Source organism: Trachemys scripta, chromosome 5, assembly GCF_013100865.1.
Source record: "Trachemys scripta elegans isolate TJP31775 chromosome 5, CAS_Tse_1.0, whole genome shotgun sequence".
Classification (NCBI taxonomy): Eukaryota; Metazoa; Chordata; order Testudines; family Emydidae; genus Trachemys; species Trachemys scripta.
In genome coordinates, this window is record NC_048302.1 from 9,003,349 (window position 1) to 9,022,566 (window position 19,218).

The following is a 19,218-nucleotide window of genomic DNA, read 5'->3' on the forward strand; positions in this document are numbered from 1 at the left end:
TGAAAGAGGGAGAGAAACAATGAAAGGAGGTCAAGTATCAGGGGGTAGCCGTGTTAGTCTGTATCTACAAAAACAACAAGGAGTCTGGTGGCACCTTAAAGACTAACAGATTTATTTGGGCATAAGCTTTCGTGGGTAAAAACCTCACTTCTTCAGATGCAACTGAAGAAGTGAGATTTTTACCCACGAAAGCTTATTCCCAAATAAATCTGTTAGTCTTTAAGGTGCCACCAGACTCCTTGTTGTTAATGAAAGGAGGATAGAGGAAGAAGAGAAACAAGGGCAGACATGCTGGTGATCCTAAAGGTAGAGATTTTCCCACTGAGTGATGATAAATGGGATGACATTGAACATAGGATGCTGATAAATAAAAGTTGAGTTACTAGTTGAAGGGATGTATGTTACGTCCTGGATCATTTTGCCAACCTTCCACTCATATCAGTAGGAGATGCCTTGTGAATTGAGGGGAGTATACAGTCCTAAATATAAACTCTGGTCCACGAACAATAATCCAACATAAACTTTGGAGTCTGTTCAGAATGGGGACCATACAAGTACCAAGATTGTATCATAAAATGTAGGCATACACACATGGTGAAATGTTGAGTCTGCAAATACTTATCAAGCTAGTGCAAAGCTGAAGTTTGGATAGTAGAAATTGAGCAAGTTTCTAGGTGAGAATATATTTGGGTGCAGATTTATAAGGGCTTTAAAGATTATGGCCAGAATAGTCAAATGTGGGTTCGTGAAGTCAGGCCTTAAATCATAATTAGGTTCCTAGGTAAGATGTCCAGAATACAAAGCACCCACAAATCTGGTGGAGAATAGGCCACTTCTGTTTAAATACGTAAAGCCTGATTCAGGTGCTGAACTGTAGTAAACCAAGCTTGAATGTTTTAGTCTGTGCCCTTTACCTATCAGTCCCTATAACCTTCAAAAATATTCTATGACTCAGTATTGTTATGAGATCCACTTGATGGAAATTCAGGGTTTTAGAGCACCAAAGCATGAACTCTGTATGCAGTGTGAGAACTCTAGCTCATGTTCTTAAACCCATACTGAGGAATACAGATATTACTGTTTTTCTCTTGCATGTGTTACTCTGTGTCAAAAGTGCGAAAGAGTGCTCTGTGACACTGAATGATTTCAAACTTAAATATGAGAATCTGAGTTACACATTTTTGGCCTTTCAGAGTTTATTCTTGGTTTACTCCAGGCTTGCTTTGTTGGCCTACCACCCACACTAATCTGGTCCTAACCCAGTGTACATCTTGGACTTGGCATTACAATGCAAAAGCTCTTCATGGGTGTAATTTTATGGGTGGGTGATGGTCTCTCCTTCCAAAGGATGGTATGTCTATATTTGGAGTGGTCTTTGCACATGATGAATTGTATCTTGGGAGGAGGCAACCACAGCTCCCATTGCCTTCAGTAATTGTTACTGGCACTTATAGCAAAGGACCTTGCCCGAGAGACACACATTCTTGTGTCTGGGCAAATGCTGTAGGAAGGAATATAATTGCTCACAACTCATTTATATTTAAATTGTCAGTGAAAAATGCATCTCAGTTCTTTCTCCTGCTTGGAGTCACTGGGAGCTGTTGGTGTACAGTACTTCTAGAGATCCTGCCCCATTTGTTTAGAGTTTGCTGTCCCCACTGGGCAACCACTGCAGGACCTACTCCTGGTATCAGATTTCTCCCAAATATCACGTCTTTCTCAGAATACTCTGATGGCAGCAACGCTTCTGCTTGGCTTGTTTTTTGGTTAAGTTGCTTTTAGTATGTTATTCCAACCCACCTGAGTTTCCAGAGAAATCTACTTTCCTAACTGTGTTTTTTTCCAAGTGCTTTGAACAGTACTCTTATATTAGTAGTGTACCGAAATGTATTTTCCTAATGGGTCCCTGTGTGTCTGGTTGCCTGTGTTTTAAGTTAACATAAAACTGCATACAGTGTAATAATTTGGGAGTAAATATGTGAAAAATATTGAAATAACACATTCAATTTTAGTGATCGTTCAGCTATATGGATCAGAAATTTATTTTCCAAAAGCAGTTTCCTGTTTTTTGCTGATTGCCATTCATGCTGGTGAATGAGGCATTTAGAAGTAAATATTGGATTGGAAGCCATTTTTTGATCTGTTGTTTCCATAAGGAAAAAACCCCCAAACATTTGCATAATTTCAGTGTCGCTTGCCTCCAGATGAAATTATACTACAACCAGTTGGAGTTCCAGCTAGCACAAAATATAAACTGATTGGCCTGCGTTGGCATTAAAGTGCCATACTAGAAATCACGTGCACTTGTTTGATGGCTAAGTTGACTGCTTTATAGATACAGATGTAGTGACCATTTGGCTATTACTGTAAAAAAGGAAGATTGCCCAAATTTATCCTTGATAGGATTCTACCTATTTCTATATGAAATTAAAATCTGGCAGCTTTTGCCATATAGTTGATTATATTTGGATTTAATCTGTTTTAGGTTTTCCCAAGGGACTCAAAAGATTGCTTGAAGATGAAGCCGTTAAAAAGGTTGGAGTAGGAATTGAAGGAGATCAGTGGAAGCTGATGAACGACTTCGAAATCAAACTGAAGAGCTTTGTAGAGCTGGCTGATGTCGCCAATGAAAAAGTAAAAATTCAGTTTCATGGAGCGGGGGGGGTCTTATTATGCTAAATAAGGGGAGGTTTTTGTTTTCATAGAAATCTAAATGTGGCACCGGTCATACACCGTAGATCTATTACCAGAGATAAATATTACCAGGTGACACTTCTTAAAGTGTTTGAATTTGGAAGGAACTCAAGTAAGAGTTACAGTATTAAATGCTTGTATTTTCATTGCATAGTATATTTGATTTTCCCACAGATCTTTTTTTCCCCCTCAGCTCAGTTTCTGGCCATTTTGTTCCATTTGGAACATGTGTGTTTTTTTTTTTTTTTTTTTTAAATCAATCGAATTGTATTCCCTTTTATGTTTACTAACAGGAATTGCCAGACTGGATCAGACTCAAGGTCCATCTAGTCCATTGTCCTGTATCCAACAGTGGCCAGTACTAGATGCTTCAGAAGAAGGTGCAAGAAACTCTGCACTTGGCAGTTATGGGATAACCTGCCCCAGGGAAAAATTCCTTCTATCCCCAGTAGTTATGGGCTGGCTTATGCCATGAAGCATGACCTTCCAAAACTGTAGCTATTTTTGTTATCCATATAAATGTTTCATCCTTTGTGTATCCCGCTAAGCTCTTTGTCTCAGTGATCTCTTGTGGCAGAGAATGCAATAATCCAATTACTCATTGTGTGAAAAAGTATCTCCTTTTATTGGTTTCGAATTTGCCATCTTTCAGTTTCAATTCCTTTCAATTTCCTTGTCCTTGTATTATGAGAGAGGGTGAAGAGAAGTTTCTGAGCCGCAATCCCTATGGTATTCGTTATTTTGTAAACTTGTATCATGTCCCCTCTCTAAGATGTGAAGAGTTCCAATCTTTTCAATATCAATTAATAGATGAGGTTTTTCCATGCCCCATCACCTCATTTCAGGTGAGGACAAATGATTGATTCATGTAACAAGACAATATTTTTCCATAGTATTCTCCATGCCATTCCTTATGAACTCTAACGCCTATTTATTTTTCTGACTGCTGTTGCACATTGGCCAGAGGTTTTTGTTGTGCTGTCTGCAATGACGCCCAGGTCATTCTCCAGTTAATTATTTAGAACTCAGTTAAGGGTACGAGGAACTCGGATTATTCCTTATCAACACTGAATTTCATCTGCCCTGGGCGGGTTCCCCACATTTGCCTTGCATTTGTCCCATTGCTTAGATCATTATCCTTTCCCTGACTCAGTTGCCTCAGAGTCAGAGTTGATTGCTTTTCTCTGGGGCACCAGGCAGAGCTGCTGTCTGCTAAGTCACTGAATGCAACTCAGGTTGTCTTTGAGTAAAACTTTATTATAGAAAATAAAAAAAATCCCTAAAAATTGTTAAGGTGAATGTAAACTTAGATTGAAACATCACCATATTATGTTTACAACATATTGGATTAAATTATCCCTTCTATCCCATGAACAACTTCTAATTTCCTCCTAATTTGCATGTGTGTTTCAAATACCTGGTGCTCATCTCAAAGAAATCTTTGAATTTGTGTAAAGGGTTAGCCTTAAACTGACTGCACAAATCTTAGAGACAAAAAAAATCAGTGAATATCATGGAGCTCTTCAAAGGGTCTGTACTCTACACTTACTGTTCCAGAGGACTGGAGAATAGCAAATGTTGCACCTATAGCTATAAAAAACTCTAGGAGCTGGTCTACACTAGAAGCGGTACATTGGCACAGTTGCGCTGTTGTAGTGTGTCTGCTGAAGATGTTCTGTGCTGATGGGAGAGAGCTCTCCTGTTGGCATAATAAATCCATCTCCGCAGGAGGTGGTAGCTATGTTGGCGGGAGAAGCTGTCCTGCCAAAAATAGTGCTGTCCACAGCGGAGCATAGTCAGTGTAACTTACGTCACTCTGGGAGATGGCTTACGCTCACTCCTGAGGAATGTAAGTTGTACTGAAGTCAGAGGTAGTGTAGACTTGGCCTAGGAGTGATATGAGGAATTGCAGACCACAGAAAGTCTTAACTATTACCTGACAAATTGGTTGAAACAATACTTAAAAATAGAATAAGAAGTCATCTAGAAAATCACAATAGCATTGGGTCTAATTAGCATGGTTTCTGCAAAGGAAAATCATATTTGATTAATATGTTAGAATTCTTTGAATATATGAGTGAAGTAGTGGATAAAGGAGAACCAGTTAAGAACATAAGGTGGGTGCATAACTGGTTGGGAAATGGTTCCCAGAGAGAGTAGTTATTAGGGGCGCACAGTCAAGCTGGAAGGGTTTATCAAGTGGGTCCCACAGGGATCAGGCCTGGGTCCGGTTCAGGTGACTTATTACTGTTTAATTTATCAGTTTGTTCCAAAACCTTTTTTACTGACTCAATAAGGGGCAGTTCCTCAGATTTGTCACCTAAAAAGACCGGCTCTGGTGTGGGAATCTCCCCCTCATCCTCTTCAGTGAATACTGATGGAAAGTACAGTAACTCCTCACTTAAAGTCGTCCCGGTTAACCTTGTTTCATTGTTACGTTGCTGATCAATTAGGGAACATGCTTGTTTAAAGTTGCGCAGTGCTGCCTTTGGCAGCTGCCTGCTTTGTCCACTGCTTGCAGGAAGAGCAGCCAGTTGCAGATACCTGGTGGGGGCTTGGAACCAGGGTGGACCGACAGCCCCCCTATCAGCTCCCCACTCTCCTAAGTTCCCTGTGCGGCAGCTGCCCAGCAGGCTATCAATTGCCAGCAGTTCAGCTGTCCCTCCTGCCCTCTGCCTTGGAGTTGCTCCCGGGAACCTCCTGCTTGCTGTGCCGGGGGGGAAGAGGTGGGCTAGTGTCAGGGTGTCCCCCTGCTCCTGCCCCTGCTTACCTCTTCTCCATATAGAGTAGGGTGGGGATACGACAAGGCTCAGGATGGAGGGGGCTTGCTGGCCACAGCTGCTGTCTCAACTTGCTGATCTACTTAAAAAGGCAAGGTACTTAGAGTGGTATCAGCATACTTAAAGGGGCAATGTAAATCTCTCTCTCTCTTTCTCACTCAGAGTGTGTGTCTCTGTTTGCTATGCTGTCTTCCCTCCCGCCATTCGTGCTGCCTTGTAGAGTGTGAGGCTACATTAACAACAATGTGTTAACTGTTGAGGGCTCAGCCGAATGCTAGTTCATCATTTAGCAGTAAGGCATTCCCTGGGAAACATCCCACCCTCTTCTTCCACCTTCTAACTTCACCACCCCAACCAAGCTTCACAATCATCATTGCTGTGTACAGTATTACATTATTGGTTTAAAACTTATACTGTGTGTGTGTGTGTGTGTGTGTGTGTATGTATGTATGTATGTATATATAATATAAAATTTCCCTGGAACCTAACTCCCCCTATTTACATTCGTTCTTATGGAGAAATTGGATTCACTTAACATCGTTTCGCTTAAAGTCGCATTTTTCAGGAACATAACTACAACGTTAAGTGAGGAGTTACTGTATTCGTTTAGCTTCTCCACAATGGCCTGGCCTTCCTTGAGTGCTTCTTTAGCACGTTGATCCAACCAGTGGTCCCTCTGGTTGTTTGGCAGGTGTTCTGCTTCTTATGTACTTAACATTTTTTTTTTTCTGTTAGTTTTTCTGTAGTTTGCGAATTGCTCTTCAAATTCTTTTTGGCCTACCTGATTATGCTTTTACTCTTGACTTGCCGCAGTGTATGTGCCTTTCTATTTGCCGCAGTAGGATTTGACTTCCAATTTTTAAAGGATGCTTTTTGTCTCTAACCACCTCTTTTACTCTGTGTAACTATGGGGTGGCACTTTTGGGGGCTCTTTGTGTGTGTGTGTGTGTGTGTGTGTGTGTGTGTGTAGGTTTTTTTTTTTTTATTATTTGGGATACACACATAGTTGGCGCCTCTGTTATATTTTTTTTAAAGTTTCCATGCAGCCTGCAGGCTTATCACTCTTGTTCCTTTTAATTTCAATATAACTAGCTTCCTTGTCTTTGTTTAGTTGCCTTTTTTGAAGTTAAATGCTACTTGTGGTGGGTTTCTTTGGTATTTTCTCCCCGACAATGATGTTAAATTTAATTACGTTATGGTAGCTATTACGGAGCAATTCAACTACATTTACCTCTTGGACTAGATCCTGTGTGCCACTTAGAACTAAATGAAGACTTGCCTCTCCCTTTATGGGTCCCAGGACTAGCTGCTCCCAGAAGCTCTCTTTAATGGTGTCTAGAAATGTTATTTCTGCATCCTGTCCTGAGATGACATGTTCCCAGTCAGTAGGGGATAGTTGAAATCTCCTGGTGATATTGCATTTTTTGTTTTTGTAGCCTCTCCAGTTTCCTTGAGCATTTCACAGTGACAGTCGTGATTCTGGTCATGTGGTAGATAGTATATTCTTACGGCTATCCTCTTATTATTCAAGCGTGGAATTTCTGTTCATTGAGATTCCATGATACTGCTTGATTCATATAAGATTTTTACTACTTTTCACTCTATGCTTTCTTTCACATATAGTGCATCTCTCTCACCAGCGTGACCTGCTCTCATCGCTGTATATTTTGTATCTTAGTATTATCGTGTCTCATTGATTACCATCATTCCCACCAAGTTTTTGTGATGCCTATTACATCAATATCCTCATTTTATTCCAGGCACTCAAGTTCACCCATCTTAGTATTTAGACTTTTAGCATTTGTCTACAAGCACTTATGGTAATATTTAGTTGTCTGTCGTCTTGTGCTGCAATTGAATGGCAGTCTTTTCCGTTTGAGTGTTTGTTTTTTATTTTCAGTGATCTGTACTTTATCAACTTTTCTTCTCTTTCTTAGGATATAGAGTAGCATATTCAATAAATCCTCCCTTAAGGTATGTATTGCACCGTGTGCTCCTTCACACCTGTCAGCTTTCCCCCAGCCTTCGTTTAAAAAGTCATTTACGACCTTTTAAATTTTACATGCCAGCAATCTGGTTCTGTTTTGGTTTAGGTGGGCCCATTCTTTCTGTATAAGCACCTCCTTTCCCCCCAAAGTTCCCTAGTTCCAGATAAATCAAAATTCCAACACCATTGTCTCATCCACGCACAAACCCAACTGTCTATATTTCTAATATTGAATCCACCATTGCTATTACTTGTCTCTTCCTAATAACAGGGATCCCCTCCCCCAGAGAGGTCTCCTCAGTGTGAGAGGATACCATGAGATCAGCTGGTAGGAGGGTCCCAACTATGGGATCACTTCCCTCTGCTTCAGCTTGATGTTCTTTCCTTGAGACTTTCATCCTTCTCAATAGAATAGAGGCTGTCAGACTGTGGGGTGGGACCTCTATTGTTGATACAGATTTATTTAGATTGTTGAAAGGCCTCTGATAGTGTCCCACATGAGCCACTAAAATTAGTCATCGGGGAAGAGGCAAAGAATTCTCTCCTGGTTGGTTTTTGATCCAGACACAAAACAAAGAGTAGGAATAAATGGCCAGTTTTCTTCATGATGAAAGGTTGACAGTGGCATGACTCTAGGTTCCATACTGGGTCCAGTGTTTAATTTTGTAGGTGGTGCCGATAGTGTGCCTATAGTTAACGTTCCCCCAACACGTTTTTTCCCAAGATTTCACTTGGAATCTTGGGCTGAAATTTTCTATGCTGAGCATTTGCCTAAGGTTGCGTTATTTTGGAGAGTTTTAGCTAGAATGGTTCAGCTGTTCCTGAGAATGAGGTTTGGGAAAAACGCATTAATTTATCCAAGTTAAAGTTCTTACAGCTGCTTCATTGAGCAGCTCTATTGCCTCCAGGCATCAGAGCAACGGCGCAAAATTTGACAGGGTGTCAGGAATGTGCCTTTTATTGTTCCTCTGAAATTCACCCTAATTTGACCAAGTTGTAAGCTTTTGGAAAATCTCAGTTTGCACATGCTCGGTGGAGTCTTCTTTAAAGTTTACAAAAACACACGAGGAGTCCAGTGGCACCTTAAAGACTAACAGATTTATTTGGGCATAAACTTTCGTGGGTAAAACCCCCCCACTTCTTCAGATTCATGGAGTGAAAATTACAGATGCAGGCATAAATATATGGAGCAAGCTGCTTGACTGGCAGAGAATTAAGGAACAAGGGTGAGGAAGTAGGGGAAAACATGCAGGGCAGAGGCAGCAGCATATGGGGACGTGATATAACAGGAGGGAGGGGAGATTAAACGAGGCAGGGTCCTGTGGAAAACATATTATTGGGCTCATGTAATTACACTGTATCATCATGCATACACACAAGGGGATGAACTAGGGTTCCAATGGAAACCTTAATACTGGCATTTCCTAACTTGAGTGCTTGACTTTGTACCCTTAGTGGTATTTTAATGTAGGTTTTTTGGATGTACTCTTTGTTTCCAATCGGAAGGGGGAGTGATTACTGAAGTAGCACTATTTGCAGATGACACAGTTATTTGTTAGTGATGAGCAGTGTGGAACTTCAGAGAGACCTAACCAAGCTAGGTGAAAAGGCAACACAATGTGAAATAAAAGCCAGTGTGGATAAATGCAAAGTAATGCACGATGGAGGGTAACATTTAGAACTCTGTGAAATACACTGGTAGTTTAACCGCATCAACTCAGAAAAGGGACATGGGTGTCATAGTAGAAGTTTCATTGAAGGTGTCTGCTCAGTATGTAGCAGAGTTGTTGAGGCCAGCAGTTTATCAAGGCCCAAAGAGGGATTGGACAGTTTTATATGGATAACAAGAATATGCAGCATTATAGGAGTTAACACTAATAAAAACATTGGAAAGGGATTTTAAACATACTTCAGGGCTTAAGCCAATCTCTAACTATTCGAGACCAAGAAATGAGACCTGATGTGGGGAGCAGACTATCTCCCATCTGCCCACTGTGGGGTTTCCTTCATCTTTCTCTGAAGCATCTGGTGCTGGCTTCTCTTAGAGCTGGAACACTGGGCTAGGTGGGCTATGTGTCTGCTACTCTCTGGCAGTTCCTAGGTTTTACTCCCTGTCGTTCTGAATAATCATTCTCTCTTGGAGCAGGGCCCATTAACGTGTTGTTGAGTACTTCCTTGTCTCTGTTCCCTGTATGACTGTCAGATGGCATAATGCATAGTGCTTAAATTCCCCAAAGTACTACAACTGATGCAGTTCCCATTTTCAAGTCTGAGCGTTGACCATTACATCTGCCCCTTTCTCTGTCCCACCAGCATAAAACTTTACTATTCTAACCTCTATCCAGAGCCCTAATGTAGATGTTGGTAATTATTGATTAAATCTTCAGATATCAAATCCAGATATGCACATACGTTTGTATTCATGCATCTGGTTGCATTGGGAAATACCTATGTACTAGACAGCTTGGCTCAGGGAGCAAAGGATTCTATATCTGGGATAAGAATGAATTATTTTGGTCTCTACTGGCCTAATGTCGTCATATTGCTAGAATACAGATGTAGAGAACATAACTTCTGACCACGCTTACTTCCCCTAGTGATAGGCATGGCATACAGAAATTAAAAAATCTTAAGGTGAAGTTTTAATACTTAGTAGAAGGCTGTGCCTTTGAACCTGGTTTGAGAGAACCATGCCACATTAAACTCAGGGAAACTACCATTTAGTAGAACCAGAAACCATGTGCTGGGAGGCTGAAACAATGACCAGTAAATGGGAACAGCATCATCTCAGGAAAGCACCATAAAAGCCTTTTAAGATGATGGTGAAGTGGAAAGGTTACAGTCAGTGCTTTAAAATGACCAGTATTGAGCACTTGTGTGGTGTATTTCTCCCTTTTTTGCTATGCTGTGGACACCAACTTCTCATTGCATATGCTGATGGTGCCCTGATGCAGCAATCTAGTTGGCAAGAAGGGAACAACACTGTGCAGGAACACTGTGTCAGGGCACAAATGCTGTAGTTTTTCAGTTGTAACACTGCAGTTGGCTCTGATGGGAGCAGAATCAAGTTGTACATTTGTAGGTCAGTCATTTTATTGAGGAATGAGTTAATTATGATCTATTCAGAGTCTCCACTTGTAATGTTGAATCAGCTTTGTTACCTTATTCTGAGAATTATTTTTACCATGTACAATTATTTTGAACTTAATAAATATTTCTTATTTTTAGCTGAAGTGTAAGGAGATATGGAGTCTAAATGGCTTGGTAAAACATCTGTTCAGCAAGCAGCTTCTGATGGACAAGTTTGTCCGTTGTAGTAACTGGGAAGAATTTCCACTCAGCGAGGAGCAGAAGTTGTATGCAGCCACTGACGCTTATGTGGGTACAAATAGAGAGCTCCACTCCATGTTTTTAACTATTTCATTCCTCTTAATACATTATTTGCCAACCTTTTTAATGTCTTGCTGCAGTGGAACTCACCAATCCTGTAATCCAGATTCCTCACAACAAAATTGTTAGTATTAAATCTTTGCCCCACAAAACACTCTATAAAGCTTCATCGTGTCGGTGACTGAGCTGTGGGCAGTCTGGCCGAGAGTTCGGAGCAAGAGTCCGGCCTACCAGTTAGAGCTGAATCCAGACAGTGTGGGTACAGGAGCGAAGCCAAGGGTTGTAGCTGGGTGTCAGACCAAAGCCTAAGGCGAAGGGTGAACCACTGTCAGTCAGAAGGCAGAGCCAAGGGTCTGAGCTGGTAATCAGAAGTCAGGAAGAATCTGGGAGCTGGAGCAGGTGCAGGCAATGGCTGGAGCCAGGCTAGAGACAGTGAAGGCAGATAAGCGCAGCTGTGGGTTAGGAATGTGTGGAGCAGCTCCTGAGCTTAAGTATCAGCCTATTGATTCCTTCAGCCAATCAAATGGTGCAGTTGACTCCTTCAACCAATCAGGGCCAGCTGCACTCATTAGGTTGCCAGAAGAGTGGCTCTTTGCAGGCTGGCCCCTGACACATTGTGTAGGCCACTGTCCAACATTTTCAGTTCTTGATTGCGTTTTAACCCATGTATTTACTGGAGGCTGTTTCTCCAAGGTATTCTCTCCGAGTGGGTCTGATTTGTGAATACTTCTATAAAACTGTACAGTTTAGAAGTATAAACCCATAAAATTTAAAAAGTTAGGATTAAAATTGCCTAAAGAGCAGCATTGCTTTAAAGACTTGTTGCATCTTCAATAATAACTTCAATTCTGTGGATCAGAATAGGAATGGCAAAGAAAAATATCAAACTTGTCAAGTCCTGACCAGAAATGATACCATCCCAATATAAATGTTTATCATTTGGCACACTAAGGACACTGTCTATTAGCAGGAAAAGTTATCCCTCAGAGAAATAGTAAGAGCCCATTCAGGCAGGCATAATATCCAATCAAATAAATGTTCCGTTAGTTTTGGAAACAATGCTTAATTATTCATTAGAAAAGGGGATGGGGACAAATGGAGGAGCGGAACGGTCTTACTTCACTGAACAGTTGCATATGGGAATGAAGTAATTACAATATCTTGCGCTTTACATCAATAGATCTCAAAGTGCTTTGCAAAGGAGGTTAATATCATGTCAGTTTTATAGAATTTCTCTGCCCACGTCTCCCGCCAGCTACCCCAGGGACTCCCCTCACATCTCAGCACCTCATCTTTCCCCTATACCAATGCTTTCTCCCTCTTCTCCATGGGAAATTCATGAAACCAACCAAACCCGGGAGCCTGACTCTCCCTCTCCCCAAACCCTGCCCTCCTCCCTTTTGGCCCATACAGGCCTCTCGCTCCATCAGGCTAGGGTAGGTGGGGAGAGGTGCCCACTTGGAGTACTTGTTCTCAGTAGCATCAAATTCATATACATCATAATAGTTCCATCTCAAACGATGACCTGGCCACAGTGGCTTGTGGTTCAGCATTCCCAGGCTAGACTATTGCAATTCTCTCTCCCTGGGTTTAGGCAAAACGTGGAAAGAAGTTACAGCTGGTGCTTCATGCAGTAGTCTGTCTCCTTACTAAGATGAGCTGAAGGGGCATATTGTTTTCTACAACATTTAGGTATAACCTTGAACAAGGCACAAGGAAAAGCCTTTTCAACAGCAGCTCCAAGACTGAGAGTCCAAGCCTCACTCTATGTGAAGTTGCTTATTGACCAAAGTACAGTTCTCCTCATTCTCAGTAAATGATGCTTTTTCTAATACACCTGGAGATGAGCAGTGAACCAGAGATTTATATATATCTTTGAGTTCACTTACGAGACTTATCAGGAGGTTACCAGGAACAGTAATTGTTGTAGTTCTGTTTAGTATTTTATAGAGCACTGTAGATGTCCATGAGGCTCTCTAGTAAATGAAAATAGAGGACATGGTCTGCCCACGTTTTGTGTGCCATGGAACACGAGGCAGATGATACTAATGTTTTAGCTGTGCCATAATCCAGTGGCTCTCAACCTTTCCAGACCACTGTACTTCTTTCAGGAGTCTGATTTGTCTTGAGTACCCCCAAGTTTCACCTCATTTAAAAATTGTTTGCTTACAAAATCAGACATAAAAATACAAAAGTGTCACAGCACATTGTTATTGGAAAATTGCTGACTTTCTAATTTTTACCATAGAATTATAAAATAAATCAATTTGAATATAAATATTGTACTTACATGTAAGTGTATTGTGTATAGAGCAGGTTAAACAAGTCGTATGAAATTTTAGTTTGTACTGACTTCACTAGTGTTTTTTATGTAGCCGGTTGTAAAACTAGGCAAATATCTAGATGAGTTGAGTACTCCCTGGAAGACTACAGTGTCGATTTAGCCGGTAGTGTAGACATGGCCTGTGTGTCGATCTGACTGGGCCCATGGGGTGTAGAGCAAAGGCATTTTGGGTGCATTGTTTAGCAAGAGTTTAACTCAGCATTTGCTGTGTTTCTAACTTTTTAAAAAATAAACGAACACACCTCTAATGTCTTGAGGTAATGTTCACTAAAATCATTGATCTGTTCCTGCACCCTTAACTTTACCTTAAGAAAGTGTTAGGCTAAATTGTATTTTGTATTGAGTTCTCTAACTTAATGTTGCATTATTGACATTGTTTGGAACAAAAATCCTTCACTTTAGTGTTAAATTGAATTTACATCTTGGATTGGAGAAGAAATTTGTAGCCTGTTCAGTTTGTTTTAGGCTTTTCCAACCATGGAAGGAAAAAAATGTAATATGTGATCTGTATGGAATCTGAAGCATTAAATTTGTTTTGCTTTTCTTCACAGGCAGGCCTCCTCATTTACCAAAAACTGGAAAATATGAATAACTGTGATCAGAGGCTCTATAGTATAAAAAACGGTAAATTGCAAATTAAAAGCATAAAGAATGTGTGTTTTTTCTAATTGGACATTGAACTGTTTGGGGTTTACAGACAACTTGCAGTGAGAGTATTCTATTTGGGTTCTTTGTTCACCTGTATCACCTGGGTATCTGAGTGGTTTTCAAAAAGGGGCAGTAAGTGACAGGGGAGCTCAGTCTCATCGTTCTGTGGTGTGTGGCTAAGTTCTATGAGGGGGCTGGTAAGAGATCTCACTCTTACTTACTTTTGTTACTCCACACCGTAATAGGGTCAGATGCTTGAATAAACTATTGGCCACTTTGTGAATTACGGCATGTTCAGTGCCATCTCATGCATTTGTGAGAAAGAGGGAAATACCATAGTGTCTCCTGCTTCTCATCCTGCCGTGGAGTGAGGTCTGCCAGAGCTGGTCTTTTTTTCCTCATAGCTCAGGAGATGTAAATATCCCATGGAATACCAGCAAACTGTAAACTTCCGCTTTGTCCTACGGGCACACAGCATTTGAATTTTTTGGTATATAGATTATTAGATTTAATGGAAAATGTCACAGCTGATTTTGCTTCATTTCTGCCGAGCGAGAGAACTTGTCCAGATTTTATAAAAAGCTTGTTACCCAGTAGTTCCTATTTAGGTACCTAAATATATGCCCAGATTTTCAGAAGAGCTTATCTCCCATTTTCACATCAGTAATAATGAGTTAAGCTAAAAATCTTAGTGTTGCTCTTGACCAGGGAAAGCCGCGTGGAAAAGATTTTATTCTCTTTCTATGCAGGCTGTACCCTTATTTTCCCTGTGATGACCATGCAGCAGCAATCAAGCCTTCTTGATCACAAGGCTTAATTTTTGTGATCTCTTTTAGCGGATGTCTCTATATTTGCAGCTTGTGCATGATTCAGCTGCATGGTTGCTCACTTTTTATGAGCGTTAACAAATTAAACACCTTTTAGTTTAGTTTATGATACTAAAGTCAATGGAACTACTCATGTTTAAAGTTGCATAAGTCTTTGTAGGATCTGGGCCTAAGAACATTTAGTCTAAATGTGTGGGCTGTTCACTTTGTTTGTAGCGCAATAGCATGTACATGTGCTCAGACTTGTTTAAATGAAGCAAGTTTCCTGTCCCAAAGAGCCTTATGTCCAGATTCTTAAAAAATAGGAGCTTAAAGCTAGACTCCTAATTCCATGCGGAGGAGCATACATAAGTGGCCTGACATCTCAAAAGTGCTGTGACACTGTGTCTCCCATTGGCTCAAAGTGAAGAGTCTGTGAGTGAGGGGGTGGAACAAGCAACCCATCAGCACAGGGCAGAGAAAGTCTAGAGTCAAGGCTGTATGATGACGATGTTGGTATCTGCTCGTCCCTTTGGTAATACTTGGGAGGCTACTTCTGTGTCTGTTCCTGCTGAATTTCTTTGGCTCTTTGGGCTGGCTCCACATGGCTCAGGGGAGGGAGTGCTGCATGAGTCCTGGTGCCCCTAGGAAGAGGTGGGGTAACCTCTGTGCAGTTCTGGGTCTGGATGGTGCTGGTAGGGATGGTTTGTCCCAGCTGGGTCCCGTTTTCCCCTTCCCCCTCACTGTGCAGCACCTTGTCAGGCTGCTTCTGAAAATGGGAAATAGACAAAGCTATTAACTGTAACTATAATTATAATTAACTATAGCAACCACTGTTTCTCTTGAGTCAGTAACGATCTAGTAAGCTTATTTGCGTATGCATAGAGAAGAGAGGTGAGTTATATGTCAAGAAACTTCACTGACATTGAGTTTTTCAGATGGGGAGATGTTGCCAAATGAAGTCAAGAAGCAGCTGTCCTCATTAGCTGAAGAAATGGTGGAGCTGGCTAATGGTCTTCCCAGCACTTTTGGACAACTTAAAAATATGCAGAGGTTAGATGTTGCTCAAATCTGCTTCCTCTTTATCTTTGCAATCCCTGTCAGTGGTATGTTCTTATCTGTACTAATGGTATCTAATCCAGTGCACCCTATCTATAATTACAGATCCATGTGTATATTGTGGTGGGTGAGGGCCTCCTGGTGTCCCCACCAGACCACAATATAGGCTGCTAAGAGTCCTTTTCTGGCATAAGGCATACAAGGGATTCTCCAAACAAAATAAACAAACAAGTTCCTTTCCCGGGAGATGGTTTGGCTTACCTGAAGGCTCTGGTGTCCTTAATCTGAGTTAGGGTCTGCCTCCAGCTCCTCCTTTTGGTAATCCTCACTTTATACCTGGTCTATATAGTCTCAGGGATGGTAGAGTAGAATCATAGAATATCAGGGTTGGAAGGGACCTCAGGAGGTCATCTAGTCCAACCCCTCTGCTCAAAGCAGGACCAATCCCCAGACAGATTTTTGCCCCAGATCCTTAAGTGGCCCCCTGAAGGATTGAACTCACAACCCTGGGATAACTGAGCTATCCCTACCCGTGCAACTGTCTCTGTTGCCGGCTATATCCAAGGCATAGCAGTCTTCCCCTAGTCACCACCCTTCCTGTGGCAGGCTTTCCCTTTTTAAGCTTTGTGAGTCCAGGCAGAGCAAATCTTGCGGTCTGTCTTGTTAGTGCTGGCTGACCCCATGAGAGCTTGTTGGGGCACCCCTCACAATGTGTATTCCCCCCCCCCCTTTTTAAAGAAACTTCAGTCCATGGGAAAACTTCACTTTTCTACTCACAGATACAAGGATGCAACTTTTCCTTGTGTAATAGCAGAGGATTGGTGGTTTAGCACTGCCAGCCATGTTCTATAGGACTCTTATAATCTGAAGGGAAGCCTGTGAGCCCTGGAACTGTGACAAAGCCTACCTTAAACAATTGCTCAAGTGACCAATGAGTTTTGGATACTTAATGCAACTAGCCTTCTAATCAAGGTGGGACGTACCTCTACTCAGTGTGTTTGGGAATTCTTTAAGTCTCAGGATAGGCTGTTGCCTAGGAAAGATGGTCTCGCACAAGTTTTAGTTTACGTAGCTGATTACTAGTTTCAGGTTGCTTCTTACCGTTCATTGTTTAAATATGATCGTTAATAACTTGATAGAAATGGTTCCATCTAGGCCTGATGGGAAAAGATGTAGGGCAGAATGTCATCTGCGCATTGATACTCTATCACAGGGATGTCCAGCCTCTTCAGCTTGAGGACCCAACATGATGTTTCAGAGAGTCAAGAGGCCACAATCAGTTAGTTCTCTTACAAACCCAGTACAAAAAACTGACGACGACGACTACTATTGACTACCTAATGTCGGAGAATAACAGAGTTTTTACTTTTTGTTTGGGTACAGCAAGTTAGATACTTTATTTTTTTAAGCAATTGCGTAGAGGGAGAGAGCTAAACAGGTCTTTTAACAGGTAAACAATTAAGGCAAGCATTTATACCTTTTGTTACAGACAATAATGAGCAACAGCTGCATTTTGTTTATACATAGGTCATTCTGATATCTTGTTTTGCTTACTAATGTAGACTCTTAATCTACATTCCATATTATTTACACATTATTTATACAAGGTTGCAACAACTTTTTACACAGTTTTTTTTAATTTGCTTTATACATTTTTTGCTTTTACAAATTTTGCGTTATTAGGGTTACAGTTAGCCTGACTTTTGCTAACAAACTGTCATGTATTGCAATTTCCTTTTTGTTAGTTTTTTTTTTTTTTTTGCTTTTACAACCCCCCCCTTTTGTACTACTAGTACAACAAACATTTTTAAATCTTTATTTGCATTAAGTCTTGGAATTTAGATTTTACTTTAGTTAACCTTAGGGGTTTTGATTGGATGTAAAGACAATGCACGATGAGCATGGACATGAAAGATATTACTATTATTACATCCTTTATAACAACAATAACATACATTTATACTAACTAACACCAGCACAAACAATAATATTTTCATAGCAGTAATATGATGGGGTTGTTGTACAGTTTTAGTTATAAAACACAATACATTATACTTGGTACATAAGGTGGACACTTTATAAGCTGTATGAAAGGCTTATTTTTTAACTTGATATATATATATATATTGAAGTATCTGAATTTGCCCTTGTATTTTAGAGATTTTTTGAACCTCTGGTAACAGTGAAAGCAAATTTTGAAATTGATTAGGTACTAAACTAGTCCAATTAAAGGGTATTTGGAACCTAATGGCTACTTGGAAAATTTTATTTGCAGGCCGGTAAATAATATGATTGCCTGCAGTGGTAATAAGATTAAAATGTATGTTTTGCAATGTGGTGGCTTTAACATACACACAGCTATTATTAGCTTGAAAAAGTAAGTGTCCTGTCAGGGTAGTTCCTTGTCCCCTACCCTCCCAGCAAGCGTAGTCATGAAGAGTAACAACTGCTCCTGGCTTCAATTTACGGATGCACTGAAGCTGTGGGGGTTTTAATGGCCAAAATGTCCGTTGACTCCCTAACCCCATTTAAATGTCAGATGTAATTCCAGGAGCACTGACTAAAAATTGATTGGGCATACCAGGTAGTTTAATTTTTTAGATGTTTTGATGAATTATTTAATTCCACATGCATTTTTCCCATGGACCTGGCAGGATTTGGTATATGGGAGCCCACCCCCCCCAACCGGTCCATATACTTGGAAGGAGCACTGAGAACGTTTGCACTTCCACCCAGAAAGTCTTTAAATATGTCTCCATGGCCACAGATTAGATGGTACTCCTGATGTGCCTGTAAGGGCAGTGGGCCAAGCCTGACGCTTTAGATTATTCCGAATGGCCATTAGCTGGTCATTCAGGAAATTTTGAATTTTTGAACATGCTAGATCCCACTGCAATGCCTTCCCAGCCTCAGTGATATTCAGTACCATCTCTGTCAGCCACTTCTGGGTCATAGAACTAAGGGCGGAGATAACATGTAACTTACCAATTCTAGCCTGTATCTGGGTAGCTGTTTCCCAGAAATAAGGCTAGTGGCCTTTTCTAATTGCCCCAATTTTTTATTATGTTTTTGGCTTTTAAAAATATTTTAAACTGCTGCTGCACTCTTGGCCCCATCCTAAAGGGATCTAGTCAAGTCTTTTTTTTTTTTTTTCAAAAAGGAAATAACCCAAGCCCTTTGTTGTGCTAATTTAATGGCAGCCCTTTTTGAACAATTTGGGTATGTAGAGGTGATTTGGAAACTGGATAAGGGCAATGAAAATTTAACAGTTCTTAGTGTAGTGTTAATTACAGTTTATTGATATTTTAATATATTTTTTTTGGTGTAGTATTATACCTCATTCATTGGTTGAACACCTTTATGTACTTTTGGGAGGCATTGATATTAATGGCATAAGAAGGGGTGTATTGCAATAAGGTACAGGTCACATTATTAGTCACTGGAATAATGTTTTATGCAGGTAAAATTTCCAGTGGCAAAACAAACTCTTTGGGTATTCGTTTAATTGTT

At 40.7% G+C, this 19,218-nt stretch overlaps 1 protein-coding gene across 2 annotated transcripts in view; it reads left to right on the top strand.

Moving 5' to 3' along the window:
* Positions 1-19,218, top strand: part of WRN (WRN RecQ like helicase) — a 106,529-nt gene that overhangs the window by 24,313 nt on the left and 62,998 nt on the right. For both annotated transcript variants that reach the window (XM_034771199.1, XM_034771198.1), the window contains exons 5-8: positions 2,486-2,634; positions 10,690-10,839; positions 13,747-13,819; positions 15,588-15,702. In XM_034771199.1, the coding sequence (XP_034627090.1) occupies positions 2,486-2,634; positions 10,690-10,839; positions 13,747-13,819; positions 15,588-15,702 (487 nt within the window). The remainder of the gene's footprint in view (positions 1-2,485; positions 2,635-10,689; positions 10,840-13,746; positions 13,820-15,587; positions 15,703-19,218) is intronic.